General features: G+C 38.0%; 1 protein-coding gene across 2 annotated transcripts in view; it reads left to right on the top strand.

Annotated features, from left to right (window-relative positions):
- CNTNAP2 (contactin associated protein 2) overlaps positions 1 to 27,018 on the top strand; it is a 1,014,456-nt gene that overhangs the window by 904,715 nt on the left and 82,723 nt on the right. For both annotated transcript variants that reach the window (XM_064419448.1, XM_064419458.1), the window contains 2 exons: positions 16,175 to 16,393; positions 18,924 to 19,160. In XM_064419448.1, coding sequence (XP_064275518.1) covers positions 16,175 to 16,393; positions 18,924 to 19,160 — 456 coding nt within the window. The remainder of the gene's footprint in view (positions 1 to 16,174; positions 16,394 to 18,923; positions 19,161 to 27,018) is intronic.

Genomic DNA, 27,018 nt, shown 5'->3' with positions numbered 1-27,018 from the left:
TGGTCAGCTGACAATGGCTAGGATTGCTTAGAAAGGTGGTAGTTGAATAAAGTATTAATTTTTCTGTAAGACAGGGCTTCCATCTCTGGTCAAAATTTCCAGATTATTTTAAAATTAAAACTGGTTTTTAGAGTAAGAAAGAGAGGATGCATTCTCTTTTAGAATTCATTCTCCTTTTTTCCTATTTATTTTGTATGTTTATGAAATATGGACTGAAGATTTTAGAGTTACAAGTATGAAAATGTAGCTACTTCATACCTGAGATGCTTGTTGAATAAATTACATTTAAATTTTCTGTTTGAGATATATCCCAAGTTTTGGAAAAGATTTGCTCCTGAAAGCAGATTTTGGAGGGGGCTTATTTGTGGTAATTTGGGAAGAAGCATCTAGCATCACTGTTTCCAGAATACTCTCTCAATGACACTGTCATATAATTCTAATGGAAGAGATATTCTACACACTTCTGTAGCTCCTCTCATCCCAGCACCTCCAAAAAATCCACAGACACTAATGAATTGTGTCTCATTGTTACTATTCTGAAGTAAACAGCAAGTCACTTTTGCAATTGAAAAAAAAATGAGGCTTAGAGGTAAAGGTTAGCTTGTGTTTGGTCCTGGCATTAACATGGAAGAGAGGAAAGGTCTTTCTTATTAATTTTGTAAAAAGCTGGGAACATTTATAAGCACTGTATTCAGGGATGTCACTTGGCTGATAACCCCTAAAAGTGCCCTAAAAGTCTCTCCAAGGAGTGATCACTGAACTTGGCAGCTGTGAAAGGGATCATATGGAGTGGCTTGCTAATGAGAGCCAGTGGCATGGCTGCAGGATGGGTGGACTTGTTCTGTGGGCAGGGGATGCTCACAGCTCTGTAATACCTGACATCTGCACATGGAAGGTCTCATGCTGCTTCTGGGGCTCAACTGTTTCTACACTACTTAGTTGAGACATAAGTAACTCCTCCAAAATCAGACAAGTGACAATGACAGACTAGGGACCACCATTCCCATGGCTGTTTGGTTCTTCAAAAAGTGTTCATTCATCCAGGCTGGATGCTCTAACACATGACTGATTAATATATTTTCTTGCAAATTTTAATAGTTCTATCACGTCTTTCTCCAGAGGCATCCTAAAACACAATTCTACTATATCAATGAGTTTTCCACAGGATGCTCAAAGTCCCATATGTTAAAATAAATGCATCTTATGTTTTCCACTGCTTGGTTTTTCACCTCAGTAAGGAAACTGTGAGACCTTCATTGTTTCTTTCAATTGAGTTGTTATTTTGTTTTCCTAGCAGAAGGTCACTTTTCTATAAAACACCCACCTAGGAAAGCATGTTGTATTAGCCACATGTCAAAGAATGCATAGGACACTGAGGAATCTCTTCATCCCAGAGGCTCACAAGAAGTTATTAAATTAAGTGTAAAAACATTACATTTCTTCTGGAAGTTTATGACCCAAATGTTTTTACAACAGTACTTGCAAACTGTCATTCTATTCCAGGACAATATGAAAGTTTCAAACAAACAAAAAGAAAACCTGGTCTGAAGAACTGCAAGCACCATTCTTTGAAAGACAAGATTCTGTTTCAGATGAGGCAGGTGATGCAGAAATGCCTGAGATGCAAACAAACCAATTTATGACTCATCTGAGAAGACCAGTTCCACCTCTTTTTTGTTCCAAATTAGTAGATGTGGATAGGTGCCCAGTCTGGCAGGTAGGAGCCAGCCAGAGGCAACAAATAAAAAATCCAGCTGGGGAACAGGCTAAAACTGACCAGTGGAAAATTCCCACAGGGCTGTGAGGAAATTAAGGCCACCTTCTGTAACTGGCTTGGAGGTTGGCAGACTGTAGTTACAAGTTGCTTTACTTTGGTGTCCCTCAGTGTTAATATGCCATTCATGACCTTCACCATACAGTGCATCCCCCCAGCATTACCCCTCTCCTTTCAATGGTGATTGGACACCTTCCTTATTGCCATAAATGCCACTTTAAAAGTAATTTCGTGTGCAGTGTTTTATAAATCAGTTAGAGCTCACACAAAGCTCAAGGTGGGAACTGGTTGACATTCAAAGAGCACAGTTGTCCCTGACTTTGCTTTTCACTAAAACCAAGCAACACATGGCAAACCATTGCTGGCACTACCACCCAGTAATTGATCTCAGGTCTTCATCCTTATTTCCAGTCTACTTCCTGTTCCATGCTGATGCTGCAGAGGCTTTGTTACCTTCTTCATGTGAGCTAATCATTTTTATGCAGAAAGTAAATATTTGCTATGCTGCACAAAATTGCCAGATGCTACAGGCATATGACAGAAACAAACCTTCTGGGTCCTTGAGTTTAGATCCTCACAGTCACAGACAACCAAAATGCATAACCTGTGCCTAGCTCCCTAAATTTATGCAAGTCTCTATTGAAAATAGTTTGAATCTTTGCCAGCTGGACAGCTGTTTCAGACTCATATCTTTGTTTTTTAGAAGTCTTCTAATTCCTAACAATTTGCTTTGCATCTTTTCTTTACAGCCATGCATTCTTGTTTCAGTATTGTTCTTTGGCTGAACTAATTATTTTCACTTCCTAGCATTTACTCTCCCTTTGTATGCTTATGGTGCAATCATATCTTCTCCCCGATTTTAATTGCTGTGTTAAGCAAGACAAACTCACATTATCTCTTCTCATAAGATATTTTGTCTTGTTCCATTCTCTGGTTAAGTTAATAAGGTTCTCCCTACTCACAGTGCCTTGAATTCTTTCTTAAACACAGGTAATCCAAACTATCAACATTAATTCGCATAATGGTTTACCAGTCCCCTCTACAATGACATTAATTCTTATGCTGTTCATTTGTCCTAGGAATTTTTGGCTGATTACACTGGGATACTGTGTGTTATGTATTATTTTCTGACCTCTCCAACCTTGTGTTACTAGAGGAAAAAAAAATAGACATATGCTGACTTCTTGTGTAAAGGTATTTATTATAATACCAAATATGACTTGACCCAAACCAAATTAGAAGTCGTCTAATTTTCTGATGACCTGCTCTTCACCCATCTCATCAACAGTCTCTGCAATTCTGTTTTCTATCACTGCTCTTTTCAGAAAAAAATCAAATATGCTAAATCTATAACAATTCTCTTCGTCCAAAAATTCAGAGGGATTTTTAATCAAAGAAGGACATCCATTGTGTTGACTATGGTAAACCCATTATATGCTCTCATATTGTTTTTGTCTGTCATACATTAGGCAATGATATCTATTTCACTTGCTGATTTTATGGGCAGTCTTACCTTGATTGACTGCAGGGTAAAATCTTGTCAGTAAATCATTAAAGATATGGTAATTCCATCAGTTTACACATTCTTTGTAATTACCTGTAATTTGAAGTAAAAAGACACAAAAAACTCTCATTATTTTATACCCTTATGCAGGCTGATGTGTACCAAAGCCAATCACAAACATCTCAACACCCCCATTTCCAGAATACATCAATTTCCACCTGATGTTCTCCTCTTGGGACAAACCTCTTTGCCCATCAGAGAGGGCAGAAAGGAGGGGTGGGGGAGGATGCACACAAAGACCTGACTGTCTTTTGTCACTGTCACTCTTACCTTTAATCCCAGTCACCAACATCATGCCATTACTTGAAATGCCGAGAGTGAGGAAATCTGAAAGGGTCCAACCAAGTTTCATTGTCTCCTCAGATTATGTGGCCTCAATCCAGTAGGTCTTCTGGACCTAAATTATTCAGATATTTTTGAGAATCATTCTTCTAAGTGGATAAAGAGAATCTTGGTACTCTGAAAGTACTCTTCTTGGTATTTAAGTTGAACTTTTTAGATAAAGTGTTAGCAATTGTTTTCTTAGCCCATTGAAAGTCTAAATTAGTCTTTATTGGTTTTACCAAGGCAATTCAGTTTTAAAGTAGAAAAAGGTTTTCTGTGACTAGAAGATTAGCTATAATGAAAGTGGAGGTGTTTTTAATAATAATACAGTGGTATCCATGGTGCTTAAAATATTTATGCAGATGGTTAACTCAAATTATGTCAACAGACTGATTCAAATAAATACAATTATTTTCTCCCTAGGTGTTTGTAGGTATATGCTAAATGTTTATATAGAGTTCCATCCACAGCCTAATAGTTTGCAGCATTTCACTATGGTTTAAATGGTAGTTTAAAAGAAAATCAGTTTAAATCATGATGGAAATTAATTCATTTTTAAATCATGTTCCATTTGGGTTCTGCCTTTCTATCATGCCTTGCTACAGTTGTTCTAAGGAAAATTAATATTTCGACTCACAACTTTAGAAACTTTGAACACATATAATTTCTTACATTTTGAAAGGAAATAAAAACTTAATGTAAAATTTTGTTTAAAAGTTGATAAAATAGTAATCTATTTTTAAGAGCATGAAGGCAGTTACTATCACAAGGCTGCCATAATACGATCTTGCATAATTTAGACTTTTTATACCCTCTTGATCTAAATGTCTTGACTTTGTTTTTAAAATAGAGCTTTTTGTCTCAAATCATGCACTGCAGACAGCTCTCTACTCGTATGAAATCTTAGAAGCAAATGTTTTATAAATCCATAAATTCTCTCACCATTTTATGTTTTCTACTACTATAGCAGGAAAGAAGAACAGGTCTCCTGTTGGCTTTACATTTCCTGAGACTCATGCATACTCCAGCAAAATAGTTCACAAAAGGTGGCCAAACCAGGCAGCTCCCTCACTCACATACTGCATCAAGTTTTCTACCTCTAATCATCATGAAGTCTAAGATACTTTTACTTCCAACAGATCAGTTCTCTTTCCCACTCTTGTACCTCTCCATGATACTTCTGGTTTGTATTCTTAGTAGATACTTCTTCCTGCTGCAGGATAAAAAGCAAACAATACCAAAGATATCTTCTTCCATCTTGGGAAATCCATTCTGGATTTTGGCAACTATAAATTATTACAAGTATATTTTCCAGAGCAGAAAATCTTTGTCAGAAAATCTGGGACAGAGTTAGTTGGGTCCATCTACCCACCCCCTCACATGCACCCTTTTCATGTACAGAGTTACTACACTAAAAACAAAATTGAGTCATATTTTTGGATGGCTTTTTTTTATTGTGGTAGTAAAGTGCATAGTGCAATGGAGTCCTTACCCTGATGGTGACCCTGGACAGCCAGAGAAATAAATAGCCATGAGAAATTGCTTATAAAAGAGGCACTACAAATGACAAAACCTTACACAGACAAGCAGAAAAGTCAATAAATTCATATCATCATGAGACCCTGCTGTGATGCAAAAGTTTTTCAGTCGCTACCACCCAGGCATCTAAACACCTTTATAAATCTTAGCCACAGTCCACAGCAGAACTTACAGCTAATAAACAAATTACAGAATAAGAAAAGCACCACAGAGAGGGAGAAAAGCATACAGGGAATGTGTTTTTATAAAAGGACATCACAGAAAAGTGACAGTCTGGATGTCTAGTTTTCAAACCCGCACCAGGATCTTACCATTGAGGTATGATGCAAAATTTCCAGTTTTGACTGATTTTTATTGCATTCAAATGTGACATATTCGAGAGGGGTGTCAATATCCTTGTGTCTGTTTATAAGCACTTAAACACATTGCTCAGCAGCTTCAGAACTGTGCCAAATTCATAACAATTTTTCATAGTAAAATAAGCCACTCTCTCCTTTCCAAAAACCTCTCTGATGCTTTACCATGCTCAGACAAAATCTGATTTCATGAACATTACCACCTGCTTTTATTTTGCCTTTCATCCAAAAAAAAAAAATAGCTATCAGTTACACAAAACCCTTTATATTCTGCATGGGAGAGCTCTGTTCTGATGTCTCTGCTTCCCCCTTGTTGTGCTCCCTTCTGTTGTATGGGAGCAATTCAGTTTCATGGTAAAGTCCTGCAGTTAAAAAGATATAATGAAGTATATTATAAGCCACTACAGACAGGAGAACACACATCTCCTCCCCTTTTCCACTCAGTGCACTGACTACAGTTCCCTTTGTGTGAATCATCTGTGACAAAAGAGACCAGGAGATATTGCTGCTGTATTTTTTTTAAGCATTAGTAACTCTCATGAGATGAATCAACAGACCTTCAATGAGTCACCGTTCCTGTTCCTTCTTTCTTTCCAGGCAGCTAAATAGTTATTGGAAGAGAGATTGCTAGATGGGAGGTAACATCTCTCTGAAATTGTATTTATTGCGTTAGAATTAAAGCAAGTGGGGTTTTTTAAAGTCCTGTTATAACCATCTAATGTTTGGCTTTAAACAAGGCGTTTCACATCTCTTTTCTCTGGTTCCTTGCTTATGCAGGACTGATAATATTTTTTTTTATTTTGTTCTTACTGCCCATGGCTGAAAATTGCTGTATCAAGTAAAACACAACCATGAAAGTATGGAAGTTGTTTCCAAGTGCTTATCTACAAGTCAGCTGCAGTGCAATTAGCATAACTGAAGTAATTAATAAATAATGATAATAAATAATTTTTTTCTTAGGGCATATTTGGCCTTAGCATGATCTCTTATGAGAAAACTTGGTACTTCCATTAACTCAATTATTTTTCTCCCCCAAAGCCATCTAATGTACTGTGTAGGAAGACTGGTATTTATTTTTGAATGGTTCTTTGGCAGTCAAGATTATTTCAAAGTGAGATAAAATAACTTAGTTATTATCAAAACCAAATCCCTCCTTATCTTTTTCCTTAAACAGATGTTTAGTCATGATGAAAAAGTGTTGTACTGAGTTCTGATGTCCCTTCATTTTGAGCTCCAGTATAGCTATGCCTTTCCAAAATATTGCTTGTCTGCCAGTAAAATGGGAACTGTTGTCTCTCTGCAAGGTGAAAGAAGCCAGGAATTATTTTTTTTTTTTACTACCTTGCACCTGGAGAGTTTTTGGCCAGTTTCAGGTAGCCTCTGTGCAGTGCAGTACAGTACTTCTGAGCCCACTGGTCTATATTGTATATTTAAGATTAAAACCACAGGTGAAAATAATAAGGCTCAGCATGGATACAATAGGCAAAGATTATCACAGCAGAGAGAGTCTATTCCAACATAGGCAGTGAAAGCTAGTTATTCAGTCAGACAAATATATGAAAATATGTTTGATCAGTCATAAAATGAAATTATGAAAGAATTAACACATATGATTTCCATTAATCCAAAGATTATTTGTTCCTGCAAACTGAAACTAGAATTTAGACTTATTACTTGTCCAGTTGTTGAAATTACGAGTCCAGCTATAAATGTTATTAGACAGAAGATATTAGTATTGTGAAGGAAGAAGGACAATAATGCGTTAAAGTTCACTTCTTTTAAATATATAGCAAAACAATTTATTTGTGTGCAGTCTTGTCTTACAATGTAGCAACATAGTCATATGCATAAGAAAACAGCAGCTCTTGCTGAATCAGGTCAACATCTCTCAGCAGATCTGATTCCCTGTCCATTCTCAAGGAAATGTCACTACAAGTTTGCAGCTGCCAGATGTAGATACTGCACACAGCAGAGGCTGAATCAAGTGCCTTCAGGCTGCAGACCAAATGGTGGAGAAAATGAGGATCAAAAATATGAGGCTAAACACTTTAGGGGGTGCCTTTCCTGCATTCAACAAAGTGTTTTCCTTTATTTTTCATTCTGATACAATTTTTCTGGTGTGCAGGATACTTTGAAAATTGCAAGATAAAAACAAACTGAAAAGGTCATAAGAAACTTTAGACATTCTGAAGAATGATGTATTCCTAATGAAATTTCGCAGGAATTGAATGAATTCTGCTCACCATAAATATTCACTAAATCTTTAATCTTTGGGAAAAAAAATCTACCCTTGGATTACTATTTGGATCTTTTCTAAATATTATGCTATAATTTCTTCCAGAACTGTGATGATTAAAGCCATTCAGTTATACATGTTTTCATTTCTTTACTTTTCCTTTATAAGTTAATTTCCTTTCTCCTTTCCATACATGTTTATAGACTTTCGGTGACTGAAGTAAAAATGTGTTTGAAAATATTTCCTCCAGGCAGCAAGAATTTCACTGAGAGAAATCAGTAATTCTGTTACAGAATGTCAGAAACCACTAATATTTAAAACTAATTTTATAGATACATTATCAAAATGTTAATGCCAATAACTGTACTTCTTACTGTACGTCCTTTTTTGCAGGAAACTAGTATTTTACCAGTACATATGGTAATCTCTCTTCCCACACATCTCAAGTCCCTGAACATCAGGGCAGGGACTGGGAGGAAAAGGTTTTTCTCATTGCAACTCAACTCAGCTTCAAGATTCCCTGAGGAACGTGAACAAACGTAGAGCCCTGGGATTGACAAGATGCATCCCATGGTCCTGAGAGAACTTGCTACTGTAGCTGCCAAGCTATGCTCTGTGATATTTGAAATATCATGACACTCAGGCAAAGTCTCCAGTGACTGGGAAAAGGTGAAGAAGAGAACCTTGGGAGTTACTGGTCAGCCTTAACTCTCTGCCAGGATCTGAACAGATCCTCCTGGAAGTTATGTCAAGGCATACGCATGACAGGGAGGTGATTAGAGACAGCCAACATGGCTTCACCAAGAGAAAATTGTGCCTGACTAACCATCAGCCAGTTCTCTCAGGACTCTAGGAGAACATCTCATTGGGTTCCACAGACTTATGCACATTCAGGTTCCACAGATAGTCATGAACCTGACCTCTACTTACAGTGAGAAGTTCTTTGCTCCTCCAGTCCCCATCTTGCTGTCCATCCACTGGAGAGGCATGGGAAGGTTGTCATTGAAGACTTGAAGGCAAAAGAGGTGTTGAGTACCTCAGCCTTATTTGGATCCTCATCCATTGTTACCAATGTTCCACCACTGTTTATCAGGGGTGGGTGCACCTTCTTTGACCTTCCTTTTCTGGTTAACAGACCTGTGGAAGCCTTTTCTGTTATTCCTTGCATCCCTTGCCAGGTTCAGCTTCCTCAGGTTGGCGTTCCTCAGCTGTAATTAATCTCTGTACTCTTCCCAGGTTTCCTGTCCATGTTGCCACTGCCTGTGCATTTTCTTCTTTCCCTTTAATTTGACCAGCACTTCCCTACTCAGCCGTGCCCATCCCTTGTTTTCCCTGCCTAATTTCTTGCTCCTGGAGATTGTCAGTTATTGTGCTCTGTGGAAGACTTCCTTAAAAACCTGCCAGATCTGCTCTTCTCCCCTGAGGGCAGTGTCCCTAGGAACCCTATTAAATATCTCCTTGTGGAGATGGAAGTTTAAGTTTGCCTGACTTTGCTCCTTACCTGATCGATATATCTCGGGACTGCAAAATCCACCTGATGCCTTGAGAGGCTGCCTAGAACAGAGGCTAGACAGTGTTAAAGGATTAAAGTTGGTATTTATTAAAAGGCCTTTGAAGGATACACCTTGGGTAGTACAAAATCTCGGCTGTGGCTCCACCCAAGATGTCACGAGTCACGAGTTTTCACACTTTTATAAGTTTTGGTCCATTTACATATTGGGGCTAATTGTCCAATTACAGCTTCAGGTTATGAAGTCCCATCCTCCCAGATTGCTCTCCTCAATTTGCTGTTGTTTATAGTTTTGGGGCCTGAAGCTGCAATGATGTCCTTGGTTCTCAGGCTGGAAAAAGGATTTTTTTGTCTAACTAAACTATGAAGAGAACTTGCTAATACTTTAGATGAAGTTCAGAGTTTTATATTCATGCAGTACAGAATCTAGAAAATATGAAAGCTAAAAGTAAGGAATCAATCCTTTTAGTTCAGTCTGTGTCCAGTCTTGATGTCCCCAATTCACTTGTTACATTGGTAACCCTCAGACACAAATGGATTGTTCATTCCCTACAGAATATCAGCTTGTTCTAAGGGTTCAGAGACACAATGAGCCTCACTTGTATTGTATCTTGTAGGTGGATTTACACATGAGAAGTGGATCTTATATATTAAATCAAAGCAATAGCTTTAGACACCCTTTTTTCCTTCCTGGCACTTACATAAATGACTGCATAAGATTCAAAAGAATGTAAAGTTTCATGATTGTTTCTTTATTTTACCTGTAACCCGCAGGAAAATATAGAGTGTGTCTAGTCTGTACAGTGAGCCCCTATGTTAGAGAGATCTCTGAGCTGTTTCTGAGGAAGATATAGCATGTCCACATAAATCAGCACTCAGCTATGCTGGGATTGATCCTCAGTGCAGTATAGTCTCTCATTAGAACTAATTACTGTTGGCATAGCATCATGCTGATGCAGCTGTGCAGTTTTCAGAGCTGGTTCATTTGGCACTTAACTCAGGGATCACTGAAGTCTTGGGCATGGATATGCACTGTCATTTGGTCAAATGAATGAAGGTTCTGCTCATTAGTTCAAATGGACTTTTCATTTGGGAATTAGATAAATGATGAAGCCATCCAGATGCTTAGTCCCATTATTGTAAATACAGTTATGATTTTTGACAACTACCTGATTATTAACAGACAGCCAAGCTACACAGTAATTTCTGTATTGCAGTCAAGCAACTTGGATCAACAATTTTTCTCTTATGTTGCTTTGGTAGCTTTTATTTTAAGTCGTGCCCTTTGAGAAGTGGCCTCCTTAAAGCAGATCCTGTGTTCCAATATGGCACTTCACAGTAGCATCTGTAGCCCCTTCCACCTATTTCTGGCAGCCAGGAACAATCTACCAATGTTGTTTCCATGTCAGCATTGACATGGTCTCTCTCAGCCCTGTGCAAATGAGGGCACCAGGGAAGGAAATTTAGAGATGACTTTATGAAACTGTCTTTAAACACAAAGATCTGAGTATAAGAGGGAAGGGTGGACAGGCTAGTTACTTTCAAATCCTAGAATGCCTTCTTTTCTATTCAGAGTCTTATTTTCTATCTATTAAAGGCAGAGGGAAGGATTCCAATAACTATATACATCAGAACTGATCGTGACCATTTGATAATCTTGGCCATTTTATACATTTTGTATAACAATGTATAGACCACTAGCTCTAGAAATATCTATCATCTCTCTCTTTTTATTAAGTTTTTTCATTTTCAACCATTTCACTGAATTCTGTCTACAGGATCAGAGAGTGAGCCTTTTGTCAGAGGTGTATGTACAAACTGTCCAAGAAGTTTGGCAGATGTTGCCCTTACAGAGTTACAATATTTTCAAGCTGTTGTTTTCTCAGCACAAATATATCTCTGGCAGATTCAGTTCACAGTTTATAGCTTACTGTTGTAAGTTATTTTACAGCCAAGTGAGTGAACTCTGATTCTAGATGTAACATGGCATTTATTTCTAAGAATGGGATTTCAAAAGGATTCTAAAGCAGTTAGAAACTCGTCTCTTTGATGTAAGTCAACTAAAACATCAGTCAGTCCCATTTGAAGGGTATAAAAATATATCAGGGGATGTAAGAGAAACAAAGTACAAGGGAGGACATGAAAAATGGAGACATGGGCATACATTAGAGAGGTGGTTGAGAGAAGGGTTGCAATCCATCTTCCTTTTTTTCCCCAGTTTATGTGTCTTGAGGACATCCACCTACTGTTTAGCATCTAGTGAGTACCCACCCATCCATTAACATCTCTTTCTTTCCTGGCAGCCCCATTATAACTAGAGATCCTAGCCTGAAAATCATCTACAAAGATGAAACTAGAAAACAGGGGAGAAGGAAAAAAAACCCCTTGAAACACAAGGAGTTCAAGGAAGATGGGAGATCTAGCTGGTCACAGATCTTGAATGTTAGAAATGTCTATCAGCTCATGTAACTTGACCTTGTGCGTAGCAAAGGACATAGAATTGTGTGCTGCTTCTCCTGCAGCTGACCCTGCTTAAACTTGTGTTTAACTAATATCTACTAGAAAGCCTTGAAAGGAAGGACCCAAGAACCATGGACTCCTACAGACAAAGCAGTCATAGAATCATGGAATTACAGATCAAATCATGCCAGGTTAGAAGGAGTCTCAAGAATCATGTGGCCCAACCTTTCTCAAAAGAAGGACAGTCTAGACAAAATGTCCTAACAGCCTGTCCAGCTGAATCTTAAAAGTGTCCAGTGGAGAGGAACCTACCACTTCCTTGGAAACATTATCCCAGTAGCTGATTGTTCTCATCGTGAAAAATTTCTATCTTTTGTGTCCCCAGGAGTAACCTGTACCCATTACCCTTCATCTTTTCCATGTGACTTCCAATCAAAAGGATTTCTCCATCTTCTTTGTAGCCACCCCTTAAATACCAGAACAATGGTGAAAAAGTCTCCCCCAAGCCTTCTTTCTCAAAGCTAAACACAGTTTTCTCAGGCTTTCCTACAACAGGCTTTCAAGTACTTTGATCATCTTTGTGGACCTTCTTATATTTGTCTTTGTTGAACTTCACAGGTTCTTGTCAGTCCACTCTTCCAGCCCTCTGCAGGTCTTCCTGCACAATGGTTCAGTTGTACCCCTTCATTTTTATGTGCAAATGCCTCATAGATTTAAGATGAGGAAATGGTGAAGCACAAATAGAGGTAAAAACAACACAGAACAAAGAGTGAGAAGGGCATTTTGTTTGCCAGAGTTGCTCTTCTGTGTTCTGAACAGATGGCTGACAATATCCTGAGACCTTAGAAAATTGAATCGATGAGAGAAACGTGCTCAGATTTAATTATATGTAATTGTGCAAGGCACAGAAAGGGTAAAACTCAGCCACAAACCTCAGTGTATTGAGTGAATTTATGTAGTAGGAGTACATAAAAAATTCACTCTTGTTCAATTTTATGAAATTTTCATCACAAAATCCTGTTCTAACTGAATAAATTAAAACCCACACTAACTGTTTTTTTTAATAATTAGGCAACTTCAGACATTTGTTCAAAGTCTGATTATTATTCTCATTTCTTAGAAAAACTGGCTTTAGTTTTATGGCATTTGGTAGGCTGGAAAATAAAATTATTATTAGGAAAATTCACTTCATTACCTCAAAAGTGACCAGTACAAACCTCTGGTCATTTTTTTGCAGCTCAATTCCTACATCTTTTTTTGAAAAAAATCCTGTGCTGGGTCAGTCATTCTGAATAAATACTCACATATGCACACATTTGTTAGATATTTTTTGAATCACCGTACTCAAATGTTTGACAAAATAATACCACTGTCACATCAATCAAAGATGCATTTGAGTAAAAGAGATTATATCACACAAGGATTGTATGTGTAGACAGAGTGAAAAGTACAACACACTGAAAGGAAAAAGCTAAACAGTTGCCAGTCTTCTTGTATAAGAAGTTACACTGAACTTCTGAACTAATTGGATGCTCTACTGGCTCTGGCTGAGGTGGAGTTAGCATTTTCCTCAGCAGCTCATATGGTGGTGTGTTTTGAATTTTTGCTTAGAGTAGCTTTGATACCACACCAGTGTTTTGCCTATTGCTAGTAGTGCTTGCACAGTGCCAAAGCTTTCTCTCTATTCCAGTCAAGAGAATGAGGGTAACAAAGGCATTGGAAAGGGACACAGCCAGGACAGTTATTCGCTGACCAAAAGAACAACACCTTGCTCATCAGAAAAACTAGTGTAGAGGAAACAGAAGGAGTGGGGGCAACACAGTGTGCTCAAACCCAACCTTGAACTCTTCATTGCCCCAGCCTTGAGAGTCAGGATCTCAAGAGATGTGGGAAGAGCAATTGCCAATAAAAACTGAGACAAAAAGAATGTTGAGTACCTCAGCCTTCTGCCTGTCAGTTGTCACCAGGCTACCTGTCTCATTTTTCGGGGGTATGAAATTTCTTTTGTCTTCATTTTCTGACTAATGTGCCTGTGGTCAGATATTCATCCATTTGTGTTATGACCTGTCATCTTACTCAGAGATGTCCCTGGTTGGAAAGTACTTATTCCAGAGACTGAAAATGGAGCTAAGAATGAAGAGTCATAACTAGTAACATAACTTGTATGTGAGACATTCTATTTGCAGCCTCTGGCCATCTGTGAAGCTCTTTTCATTGACATATTTCATGTTTTTTTCAGTCCATCAGTCTAGAAAATGCATTTCCTTGCCTTTGGTATGGGAATCATGTTTTTGGTAGGTTGAGGAAGGATCAGGAAGCCGATAGATGTAGTATTATCTTCTCTAACTTTCAGCATCTCAGCAGATACATGTACTGACAATGGCCTATGATGACAAGATTTTGCTGGAAAGCTATTCTTTCCCTAAATATAAGATTAAATATAAAAATATTATATAAAAATATAATATACATTTATATAATTGATACTAATTTCAAATGGACTGATTTTCTCCAAAAACTACAAATTTAATTACATATATTTTAGTCTGTGATACAAATTTTAGTTTAAAGCCATGCATAAAGTTAGATTATGCAGGGACAGAGCTTCTACTTGAAATATCTTTATTTGCCAATTTTCTTCACTTTCCCTTTTAAAAGAAGAAAAACTTTCCTTTGAAAACTTAGGGATACTTCTATCCAGAAGACCAAATGTTTGCAAAGAAGCATTCTTATGGCAGTTTTCAAAAATTCTGGATAGATAATAGTCAAAGTACACAGTAGCAATATTGACAATGTCATCAGCTGCCTCAGAATAAGAGGAAAAGTCTGCTAAGAGGTCCTTATTTTACAGTCCTGTGGACTGACAGCTTTTGGGAAACTATTCAAGCCTGACAGTGAAGAGATCTGAGGCAGTTCTTCAAAGCAGAATTAAAGGAGAATTATACACACACGCTTGAAAACAGACTTGAATACAACATACAATTTAAGTACTGGAGAGGTTTTACTCTAATTCCTACTTTGCCTGGGTTTATTGGCAGAACCACTGAAGTTACAAAACATAATAACATTAAAACTAAATATCTTTATTTCTGTAACAGCAAGCTTTGGCTTATACAGATTTTGTGCCTTGTAAAGTGCAAAAGGACAAACAGACTAAATCCATGGCTTATAAAAGGCAGTTTATTCAACAAATTAAATTATTTTATTCAATAGAGAACAGAAAGAACAACAGCTTTTCATTTTTTTTCTTTTAGAAGTAGCCAATTTTGAAAAAAAAAAATCAATTATATAATAAATTTATGTTGAAAGCAAATTTTCTGTAAAAAACTTTATTCCTATCCACTGAATTTTCTTTAAAATGCTGTCAAGTCTATCTGATATAACCTTGTGAAAATCTATTAGGTCATGTACAAAAATATTTCGCACTATTTATCAGCATTGTTAGTGATAATGAACATGGAGTGGTGCTTTTACCCCAATTTAATAGCCTTGCTGAATAAGAGTTTTATAATAGTGTATTATCAATTCAACCTAAGCAGAAACCTCAGCTGTACTGGAACACTTAGACCCTAATTGGGCACCCAAGATCTTTGAAGGGAATTAAAAGGGAGCTCTGGCTTTTTTATTTCGTGCTTAGGAAAACCAAATTAAATTGAACTCTGGGTTGTCTTTACTTCTGTCTAGTATCCTCATTTGTGAATGCTGTAATTGATAATCCATTCTCTTTTAACCCTTTCATCAGATCTTTTGCCACCAGAATAGAATTTGCAGCACAAAGATATATAAACTAAATCTCAAGAAATTCATAATTATACTACTTTATTAAAATAATTTATATCTTATTAATCATACTCAACATTCAATAATAGTTATCAATTATATATTTGCCAAGGATGACCTGAAGGAGTGACTAGTAGTGCTTAATGGAAAATCATAAAATTTCTAAACATGGTTTTAATCACACACTATAAGCAGAGCACTGTAGAGCTTACTAAAAATCCATTTCTTTTTCATAAAATATCACATGGATCTTAACCACAGCATTATTAGTTCATTGCAAGAATTAATTGCCCCTCAAAATCAAAACAAAAATTTAGATTTCTCCACCATTTCTTTATCAAAAAGCTTATTCCTTTAAAAAATAATTTTAAAAAATGTAAACTGGAAGGCTGCAGAGTACAAAGATTAATGCAATTGTTTGAGGGTCTGCTGATGAAGTCAAGAAGTTTGACTTCTTCTAAAAGTCGAACTCCTACTCAAGTTAGAAGGAATTGAATGTGCTTATAAATTCAGAAAGATGACTTAGCAGAGCACGTTTCTATCTGATATGACTCCTTACTTTTTGGGAAGTGAATGTGTTTACAAACAAGACTGCAAACAAATTGTGGACACCTCTTGCTTTCTATTTCAGCTGCTACTGAGGTCTCCTTCTCGTTCGATGTCGGGAATGGGCCGGTGGAAATCGTGGTGAGATCTCCCAACCCGCTCAACGATGACCAATGGCACCGGGTCAATGCCGAGAGGAATGTCAAGCAGGCCAGCTTGCAGGTGGACCAGCTACCCCTGGAGGTCCGGAAAGCTCCAACAGAAGGGCACACACGTCTGGAATTGTACAGCCAGCTCTATGTTGGTAAGGTGCAGAGGAGGCAGCCGGGCTTTGCTCTCAGAGTGCTGAACATACTTTGCCTCGTGTCTTGCCAGCAGCAGTTAGTGAATGTGGAAAGCTGTGCACCTCGAGTGGGACAGCAAAGAGGGGGGAAAAAAGAAAAAAACAAAGAAAAAAAAAAAAAGGACGAATGTGTCCATAATTACAGAAATACAAAGATCAACTAAGAGAAAAATATTGTGCATTAGAAACTTGTCCTTGTTGTCTCTCTCCACCTGCACCTCCTGGCTGATAGTGCCTCCAGCAAACTGCAGTGCCAAACTCCTTTTTTGCTGAGTCTCTTCCCAGACACACAAACACTTTTTCACCACAGAAGTAAAAACTTCTGCAGAGTTCTTGCCAGGACTGCATGTGCCTGCAGTGCCCATCCTAGCCTCAGCAGCACTTCCAGCCTCTTTGGATTTGATCATTGGCCATACTTTTGCATTCACAGCTCTCACTGCAGTCTTTTGCCTTTAGTCCCGTGGGCTATTTACTCATTTGATGTAGGAAAGCACCACACACTGTTACACAAATGCATTCCCTGGAACCAAGTTAGTCCAGCTGCTTTCTGGAGCTACTGGTTTCCACTACATTTGGGGCAGGCTATTCCAGCAGCATTTGTATTTCTCCAACTGTGAGCCGCAGGGCTGTAAAGTGCTGACATGCCAAGTGCCATTAGCTGGAATCAGAACTGCATGAAATGTTGAGCAAAGAAGCACTGTCATACCTCTCTAGATATCTGTTACAAGAGAAGAAGGAAGTGAAAAGAGAAAAAAATCATTTTTTTTCTCCATGTCAGTCAGCATTCAACAACTCAAATGAATTAAGATTATGTTTAAAGCCTTCATTGCCTTAGTAATCAGCCCAGTGTCACTGCAAACTGTGTATAATGTGTCACCACATGTGCAGGTGTTATTTATAAGCTCAGATTCTCCTTTGCTGCTGTGGTCCTAGAAATGGCAGTTTCAAAATAAGCTCAAAGATAAAGTTTGTTTAAAAGAGGAACACTTAACCTTTAAAAAATACCAAAACCTTTGCTGTAAACAGGAAAAGATGGAAATTTTTCCTAGCCTGAGTTCTTTGAGAATTGTTGATAATGATGATTTTATTTGTTAGTATTGAATTGACTGTAACACTAGCAATGTTTTGAAATACATAGTACCTTTATTGCCAAAAAAACTAATGTCATAATCTCTACCAGATTTTTTTTCTTTCTGAATTACATCTATTTCATATAACTTGGTGATTGGAGCACACATATCAGAGAACAGCTTTAAACTTTACCTGGAGTCAGACTTTGAATGGATTTGAGTTGGAGTGCCCAAAATGAATACCTGAATATCAGGGCCCTGAAGAGTAATGGTGAACAAGAATTGTTTTAGTGCCTCCTTTTCCATTTTCTGTAGAATAAGTATCTGTTCTTTAGGTGAGCAAGAGGGACCGGGGGGTGATGACCTTGTGTCCTAGGGGCTAGGACAGTTAGTGGCAGGGGAAAGGTGGTTTTTCATCACTGTAGTATATATGAGTGTACATAGAATGGAATCACACCAGAACACCTCTGCCATGTGCACTCAGCAGACACCAAGCCTTGCCTGCTCCTACTCCAGTTACTGGTGCTTGGTTTGGAGCAGCCCACTCTGGTTTGCATTTAATCCTCTTTTCCATTCAGGTAAACATCAACCTCTGTGCTCAGTGGTGATGAGCATTCACATCTCCTCAGGGACTCTGGCACCTGCAGCACTGCAGTAGTCAAAGAGAGGCGGGATGAGCAGAAAAGATGCCAGCACTCATTGTTATTTACTCACATTTTTTAGTTTGGGCTTTTTTTGATTGTTGTTTCTAATCCAGCCTCAGATAAGTCTTTCCTAGATGAAATCACATTTTTTTCAGTGAGTGTTTACTCGGGATGAAAAAGGATAATTCTTATTAGCTGCTATAAAAGGCCATCTCAACCCAGATTGTCAAATGTAGTTTTCCAGTGTTCCATCCTTCAGTCTAGACTCTGATAAGTAAATAATATATGTGATGTTTCTTGGAAATCAATGTGAATATTTCCTATTGTAACTGAGAATGGAGATTTGGCTCCTTTTTTCTTTGCCCATTGTGGCTTTGAAAAATGTAACACTGCATAGCATGTTATGGCATTATTATTATCACCCACCATTATTAATCATTAGGAGAGAAAGGCTACACATTAGCAGTTGAGCCAAGCCCATTTCTTCCACTGTTATCTCTAAAAACATTGAAGTTGAAATGAAAGGAAATCTTACAGTGTAGGGCTAGAATCCCAAATGTCTAATTAGTATAAAGCAAGCATTGATAAAAAACTACTATTTATGCTTGCTAATGGTATGATATCAAAGCGCTAGGTTTCACTGATCTGCTGTCATTAGGAAAAGGCAATTCCTTGTCCTTATTACAACGTTACCACAGGCTTAGCAGGATATTTAATGTGAAGCAACAGCAATGGAACCCATTCAGTGTTGTCTCACAGTTCAGCATTCCCTCTCAGGTGCTGCAGGAGGCCAGCGAGGCTTCCTGGGCTGCATTCGTTCCCTGAGGATGAACGGAGTGACGCTGGACCTGGAAGAGAGAGCCAAGGTCACGCCTGGGGTGAAGCCTGGCTGCTCCGGCCACTGCACCAGCTATGGCATGTACTGTGCCAACGGGGGGAAATGCGTGGAGAAATACAATGGCTACTCCTGTGACTGCTCCAAAACTGCCTACGATGGGCCATTCTGCATAAAAGGTAAATGCCTCGGTGCAGGAGGCAGAGTGGGAGGGAACTATTTGTCTGAGGGAGAAAAAAACCACAATGGAATCAATGCTTCAGCTTCATTAAATAAACTAGTAAATCCTGTTCAATACTTCTTGCTAACAATTCAAACTATACACCCATGTGTATATTTAAATGTGATTATTTAAAACCACACCTCTACATGTTGCCTATTTAAATCAAATAACACAACAACAAAATGTATCAGGAATGCCTGTAGTAGGAGCAGGTCTGACAGAGGGTATTCCATTCCAACTAGCACAATGTCATGGTAACTTCTTTAGAAGAAAAACATGGATTTAAAGAAAAGCTAACTAGTCATTCAGATATGTAGGTATGACATTTGGGTTGAATATCTCATATATCGGGAAGCCAGCATTTGGCTTAAAAATTTTATCCATCTGTAAGTAGATCAAGTCTTTTAGTACCTCAGACTGGGTTAGGGATTCAACCTGCTGGCACAAGGGAAGGCACAGAGCTCCCATATTTATGTCAGCCCTTTGGCAATGTTTAAAATATGTTCTGGAATTTCAAAAGCAATGATTATAAGAGAACAATGTACTGTGGATGCACAGGTCTGCATGAGAAAGAAAGTCAAGGAGCAAGGAAAAGCAGGATCCAACAAGAAAAATAGAGAAGAAAAGTACTAATTTCTTTTTTCTTGTTTGACTGTCTAATCCACTGCTTTTCCTAATAATTTTTAAAGTTTTCTCAAAGTTTCAGATAAAAATGTGAAGGCTCTTCTCATCAGCATCCCTGATGTTAAAGAAACCTGTAGCCTCATAAGGCACTCCTCTGCTTTTATATTCCTCTCTGAACCAGGAATCCTGCCGGCAGTCTAGGTCACCAGGCACCAGATCCCCCTCATGAAGTTAATTTGGCAGTAGGGAACAGCACCTGGCTTTTGATGTTCTGGTTTTCAACTTTTTCTCAGGGTTTTTTCCCAAGTCAAATTCTGGTAATTATTTTGCAAATATCCATACCCTGCCTTCTTATAGCCACACTTCTAGGAAGCATAATGTTTATAACAGAAATAGGCAGTCTGTGCTGTGTTATGGGCTGCATTTCCTCCCCACACATTTCAGCCATTTCATTTTTACCCATGTTTGCTCACTTTCATTTCATTCTGTCACAGCAAAGCTTTGTCCATTGCTGATGTTGCTCACATGTTGGACCATCCTCTTCTAAAAGCCAAGGAATTGTTTTCATATCACGAAATTTTCACATCACCAGATATGGATGAATCTCTGGCATGATTATTTTTTAAATTCCAATAAATATGATGTATTTCTAGTGCAACAGAAGGGAAGCAGCTGCTTCTCTAGGTAATGGCTTCCACTGTGCTTGCATGCAGGAATTTCATCAGCTTTCACCATACTGTGCTGCTTCGAAAGCAAATTATAAAACATGTCCATTCAGTTCAGGACTGTACATACAGCAGCTCCTGAGAATGTGAATACAGTAATTTCAGTTAATTTAGCAAATGGTTTGTCATGAATAATGGTAATGCATATTTAGTATTTCTGTTCACTAATGCAGTTATATGGTAGAGGAAACCTGTTCAGGCTGGAATTAGGTCAATCTCTCACAGATCATGTGTTGACACAAAAAAAAAGGAAAAAAAAAAGGAAAATAAAAGAAAAATAATTACTGCCATGCTGTATTCACAGAATTCACTTCATAGCTTTTTCTATATTGCCAGAACTCACACTGACTTTTATTCGTGAGGGGTTTGTTCCTCTTATGGATAGATAAGCCCCAACCTTCCACCAAAACTACCTCTAAGCTAAAGTGTCTAATTTTTCCTGGATGTAGAGCTAGCAGAATAAAAACATACCATGAATATAATAATAATTTGGAATAATTGAGCACCTAGCATAGGCAAGCCCTGGTTTTGGCTGGCCTGTAAGCACTTCCATAGCAATGACAGTAGTATCATATAAGTTATACTCTTCTCCTTATCAGTGTCCCCGTGCAGCCAAGGGCCTGTAGCTCTGACAGGGATAATTTGGGCATGCAGTGAAACTTTCTGTGAGCTGGTGCTCATGCAAAAATACTCTTTTTAGAGCAGGGATGTCTGTACCATACGGTGTTGTGCCATTTAAACATGACATCAGATCTCTGCTTTCAATATCAAATCTGTTCCAGGCTAAAAAGGGCTCCCTAAATCCTTTAGATCTTATGTACGTGGTTTAAATTGCCAATTTCCTATCTGTTAGCGCTGAAGACTGTTGCACTCATCTAGAATGTTCCCAAGTGTGATTTATTGTGTGTGAGGTCATGAGGCTTCCCTACAGAAGGAACAATGGGATACTGGGGAAAAAGCTAGAGGGTAAATTACACAAAACAAACTGTGATTGAAATAAGTGTAAAATCTCTGTAACAAACAATGCTGATAATGAGGTCTTTGGAAGAATTCATTTACAGCCCATTACATTTACATTGTCAATTTAACTTGCATTATGCCTTTTAAATCAAGTAAAGCACTGGAACAACTTATGTGTGTTGCCAAGCTTCTTAGACTTGTGAAAGAAGGGAGTCCTACATTTTCTTTCTAATAGCAGCTCCTGGAATCTTGTACTGTGTCTTGGGCTATGAGACAAGAATGAATGTATTTTCTAGAAAAAATGGGCAAACATACATAACAAGTGCAAAATAAGTAATGGCAAAACAGCCAAGTATGCCTTCATTTAAAAAAATATTTTTTAAAATTTATAAAAATTTGAAAGGCTTTGGAAATTTATAATTTTTTTCCTGTAAAATAAAATTATGCCTAAATTATATTTAAACGTATTTTGATGAAGAGATTGTAATTCTTATATTTCAATCATTTTTTTCATTAACACTTTGACACTTTCCCCTCTGTAAAAGCACTGAAATATCTATGAACATGTTTTCAAATACTGTATGATCTGTTTTCAATTATTTTTTTTCTTTATAATGACAGAGTTGAATATGGCTCTGTCACTTTTATAACCTGCACCACAGTATGCTGTTTGTTGCTTTAATGCTGGTAAGTCTAATACAAGGCAAGCAGGAATATTTTCTTTTGTCGCCTTCACTATGAATTCCCATTGGCTGCCAGAAAATATCATGGTTAGTACTTTGCAGGATAGATTAGGACTACATTTCGTTATTCCACTCCTCTCAGTAAATATTCCAGGCCAAATAGATCTGTTGATTTGATAATCAGTAGTGCCTGACATCCCATTCCAACCAATATGAGATATTACCAAAAAAAATATGCTACTCAGCTGGAGTGAAAAGTGGCACAATGTAGCCCTTACAGTATAGCCCAGACTTCCCTTCCCATTGATTTTCTTTTGCCACAGGAAAGTTTCCTTATCCAAAGGCTTCATTTTGATATTGAAATCACTTGCCTGCAGTGAACTTCTTGGGGTTGGTTACGCACTGAATGTGCTAGCAGAGGAGATGGGAAAATTGAAGGAAAAAAAACATTGCTATAAGGAAATCACCATACAATGGTTCATGAGTAATAAACACATTTCACAATAAAAGCAGGGCTCGTATGCTGTGGATTCTTTCTCTGATGAAATCTGTCCTGAGAGCCTCTGACTGATGACTGACAAGAAATTGCATTGTCTCCAGCCTTATTAGCAGCACACCACACTGTGAATGATGTTGTAGTGGTCTGGAAATTACACTATTTTTTTACAAGGACAAAAATAAGTATGAAAATGCAGTCTGACATCTATTTTATCTGTATTTTTGCTTCATGTTTGAGGCATATGCAATTGGTTTTACTTCTTTCATTGCTCAGAGAAATTGCTCTGAGGAATAGCTGAAGTGTTTCTGCTGTCCTGCAGATTGCTGTCTGACCTTTCCCTGTCCTTTGTTTAAGCATAAATTCTGGGGTTTTTTTCTCCCACAGCTGTCCTATCATCATAAAAGCATTTCTGAGAGAAAAATTAAATATTCTTCTTCTAAAAAACAAACTCTTTCCTCTCTTTAAACAAAAAATAGAAATAAAAATAAAAAGCAAAGGTCAAATGCAGGGCATGTGGCAGCATTCTGATGTGGGACATACCCCAGGGAGAAAGCATTCCTCCTTTGGTATTGAAATGCAGTGGAACAACACCAGGAGAAGAAATTACACCCACCAGGAGTGAGGCCAAAAAGAAAATTTTTTTAAAAATTAAATAGTTGGTGCTATGACTCATGTGCCTTCAGGGATGCTGGAAGGGTAAATTCAAAGCTTTCCAGTTTCTCTGCAGTTACTCAATTTGCATTAACAAACAGCAAGGAGATGCTATAGTCTTTTTTCTTTTCTCCTTTGGTGTAAAGCTCAGGTTCTCAGTGTGAATTCTTGTAATCGTTAAGACAATGCCCAAAATTATCTCCTTCATGTTTGTTTTTATATTTGTATGAACCCTGAAAGCACTTACAAGTAGTATTGTCACAGTCAGATTTCCATCTTTCCTGCTCCCTTCTATGTCCCAAAGAGAAAAAACAGCTTTTTACTAGGCTGAGTGGATGCAAGACCTATCAGGAGGCAGCAGCTCTGCACCAACTCTCAGACTGACACTTGAGCAACTCCAAATTCTGCCCTGCTTAGACTCATTCAATTCCCTTTATTTGGCAAAACCATTGCATTATTTTGATGAAATCAATGGTAAGGTGATTGTTAGAGTGGTTTAAGGTGACTAACTTCTTCATTTTCATAGTTCAGAATCACAGAACCCAGAAAATCAAGGCAACATTCCCTCCCAGACCCCAAAAAATTCCACTGTTTTCAACATGATTGTGATCTGTTAGCTGAAACTTACATGAGAAGTTTTCCTCAGACTTCAGGACTCAGGTTTTAGCCTCTTTTGGGTAAATATATACTCACAAAAATATATATACTTTCTAAAGCTATTCCATTCTTTAGTCCTGTCAATATTGCCTAAATAAACATTCACAGTTATGTTCTAATGCTTTGAAAGTTGCACTTCAATGCAACAATTCTTTCATTGGAAAAAAACAATGTTTTTTTCTTTTTAAAGAAACCTTTCTAATAGTACTTACATATCTTAAAGAGATATCAACCTGGTTATAAACTGATTATTAATCTGACTATATTAGTGCTTGCTCACTTATCATCCATAATAAACTACTTATAGAAAGCATAAAATCCTTATTTTATACAAAGAAAACAAATAAATCAGGGTAGTAAGCTAAAAAGAAAAAATATGTAGTCCTGGCTCAGAACATGTGATTAACTTTCTTGGTCAGACAACTAAAATAGGCCTGCTTTAGTGTCATTGCTCACTGAATGCAGATGTTTTGTAAAAGTTAAGAAGAGCAGCCTCAGCAACATTGCTGGCTGCTGCATGCCTGTGCAAAGGCAGCTGAGAGGTTTGAGTTCTCACACCAGATACCCATGTGCAATATTTATACATCTGCATGCTGCTTAAATAGTTTTGGCACCTCACAAGATGATAGGGCATTTGTGCTTACAATAGCTCTGTGATGTGAGAAGATGTTTTTGTTATGGTAATGGGGAAAACAAAGGAGGGCAGGAAGGATCTGCTCAGATTTAAAGTGGATACCTGTAGTACAGGAAGGAATTGAAGCCAGTCTCACCTACCGAGGCTGTTACTCTGAACACTGTGAAATCAGCAAATGACAGTCCCTAATATTTCTCAAATGCTCTTGCAAGGATGCAAGTTTATCTCTGAGGTTCCTAAAAAGCACCTCCATAGACTCCCTGGCAGGAAATTGTGAAATCCATTCTATTTTACACTTGACATCACATTTTCTTCATCCATCCAATTTTATTTGATGGCAGCATGGAAAAAGTTGGTGTTTGGGTTTTTTCTTTTCAACCACTAGGGATATTCCCACTAGAAATGGAGCTAGCTTGTTATTTAGATTCAAAAGAAAATACATGGCACCTGTTGTCATTCCCTTACCCTGAGTCTGTTGTCCCAGACATCAGATCAACTATCTATCATACTTTCAAATCAGTACAGAATGAACTGCAACTGCAACTTTCCTGACATTTTTAGTCTCTCTGTGGCATGTACACTTCTGTCCAGGTATAGAAATGTGGAATAAAGTCCTGTTTTGCAGGGCTAGTACAAAAGTACATTCAGAGCTCAGCCTTGTTTAGCATATCAAACTTCTTCCTGGCAGAATCTACCTGTTGGCATCAACTAGGGAGGCTTGAAAGTGTCATGAATCAGGTGGCTAAACCCATCTCCTGTAGCACTCATCCTGTTCTACTGAAGTTAGTGGGAATCTTTGCATGGATTTATGATCAGATCCCATAGTTTCACTGGTGCACATTATTTTGTATATCCCCTGATTCTCATAGCTCAAGAAAGCGTTTTTTATACTTAATACTGATACACTCATATAGAAGAATCAAGTCCTCACTACGTTTGTATTCTATTAAGGCCCACAAGCAATTGCTATACTTTGGTGCAAAGTTCCAACATGCATGACAGATTATTAGAGTAAGAGCAGCCAGAAAATGAGGGATGTAGAGAAATAGCTTTAAATTCCCACGTCCTGATATTGCACACTAAATATGCCTAAAGATAGAATAAAATGTTGAGTAAGCTAACCAGATGAATGGTAAGCATTATCACCTTCAGGGCCCTCAAATTCTCTCCCAGATAACAACTGTGAGATTCTAACCCTTTACTGATATCCTATGGCCAGAAGGTATCTCAGCAAACAAGTCTTAGTCTTTGTAACCACAGTCTGGAAGTAGCAGTGATTTTAGGTGCTCCCAAGCAAATTTTTGCCATGAGATGACCAAGCAAGCTCTGGTTAATCTATATTCAATATTCATAACTACACGTAAAATCAAAAAAAGAAAGGAAATCATGCAAAAAGAAAGAGGGTTTATTCAACCATCTGAAGAATCTTTGTAAATGCACCAAGTGTTAGAACATCTCCAGTGACTGTCCTTGCTTAGGATTTTGAAAAACTGTTTTTCACACTCAGAACTCCATGAAGGGAAGACATAGCATTGAGCATTGGAAAGCGACATCACAGACTAATAATTCTAATTTACCAAATCTGAGCAGGGCCAAGGAGGTGTTTAGGGACCCCAGATGGGACATGATGACAGCTGTAAGAAGTCAGCTTTGGGAAACAAAGAGGAGAGAGTCTTTTCCTTCTCCATTTCTCATGTCTTTGCCAGAATTCATAATTGCCAGGATTTTGTCTCAAGCTGCTGTAAGGCAGGTATACCCTGTTACACCCATTAAATAAATAACCAGCACTACTTCCTCCTTGGTCTCCAGGTAAAAAGTGGCAGAAATCAGATCCAATTTACTTGGAAAACTATGAGATGGCAGCTTGAGTCAGTGAGAGCTGTCCCACTAAAGAAGGGAGATTCCACTTCTTACAATGCCATTCTTGAAAAGGTCCTGTGTTTAGATTGGGGCAGTTTGGTTTTTGGTTCGGGGATTTTTTTGTCAGCACCACAGATCTACAGCTTCTTTATTTATTAGGCATAGTATCTAGTACTTGATTCATGACAATTCCTATTAACATTTCCATCCCAACTGTCAGCATAGAGCAAACTCAATTGCCGTAAAGACTGCTGAGCTCTGTGTCTCTTATATATATGCACCCAGATAGAAAATCATACTGAAGTTGTGTTCAGCCACACCTATGCCATGTTGGCAGCGTTTTTCAGAGGTGAGAAAAAGGTTGTGGAGAAAGAAGACAAGTTCTCTATGTGTCTGTATGGCTCACAGGATCATTATCACTGCCTAAGGACAGAAGCAACATTGACATTTCAGTACTGTACAAAACACTACAGGAGAATAAGATTACTACTTACATTTTCTTAGGTCTACATCACCGGCCC

The sequence above is a fragment of the Passer domesticus genome, chromosome 1, assembly GCF_036417665.1.
Source record: "Passer domesticus isolate bPasDom1 chromosome 1, bPasDom1.hap1, whole genome shotgun sequence".
Lineage (NCBI taxonomy): Eukaryota > Metazoa > Chordata > Aves > Passeriformes > Passeridae > Passer > Passer domesticus.
The sequence above is the reverse complement of the archived record's forward strand: the minus strand, read 5'-3'. Positions and strand labels throughout refer to the sequence as shown.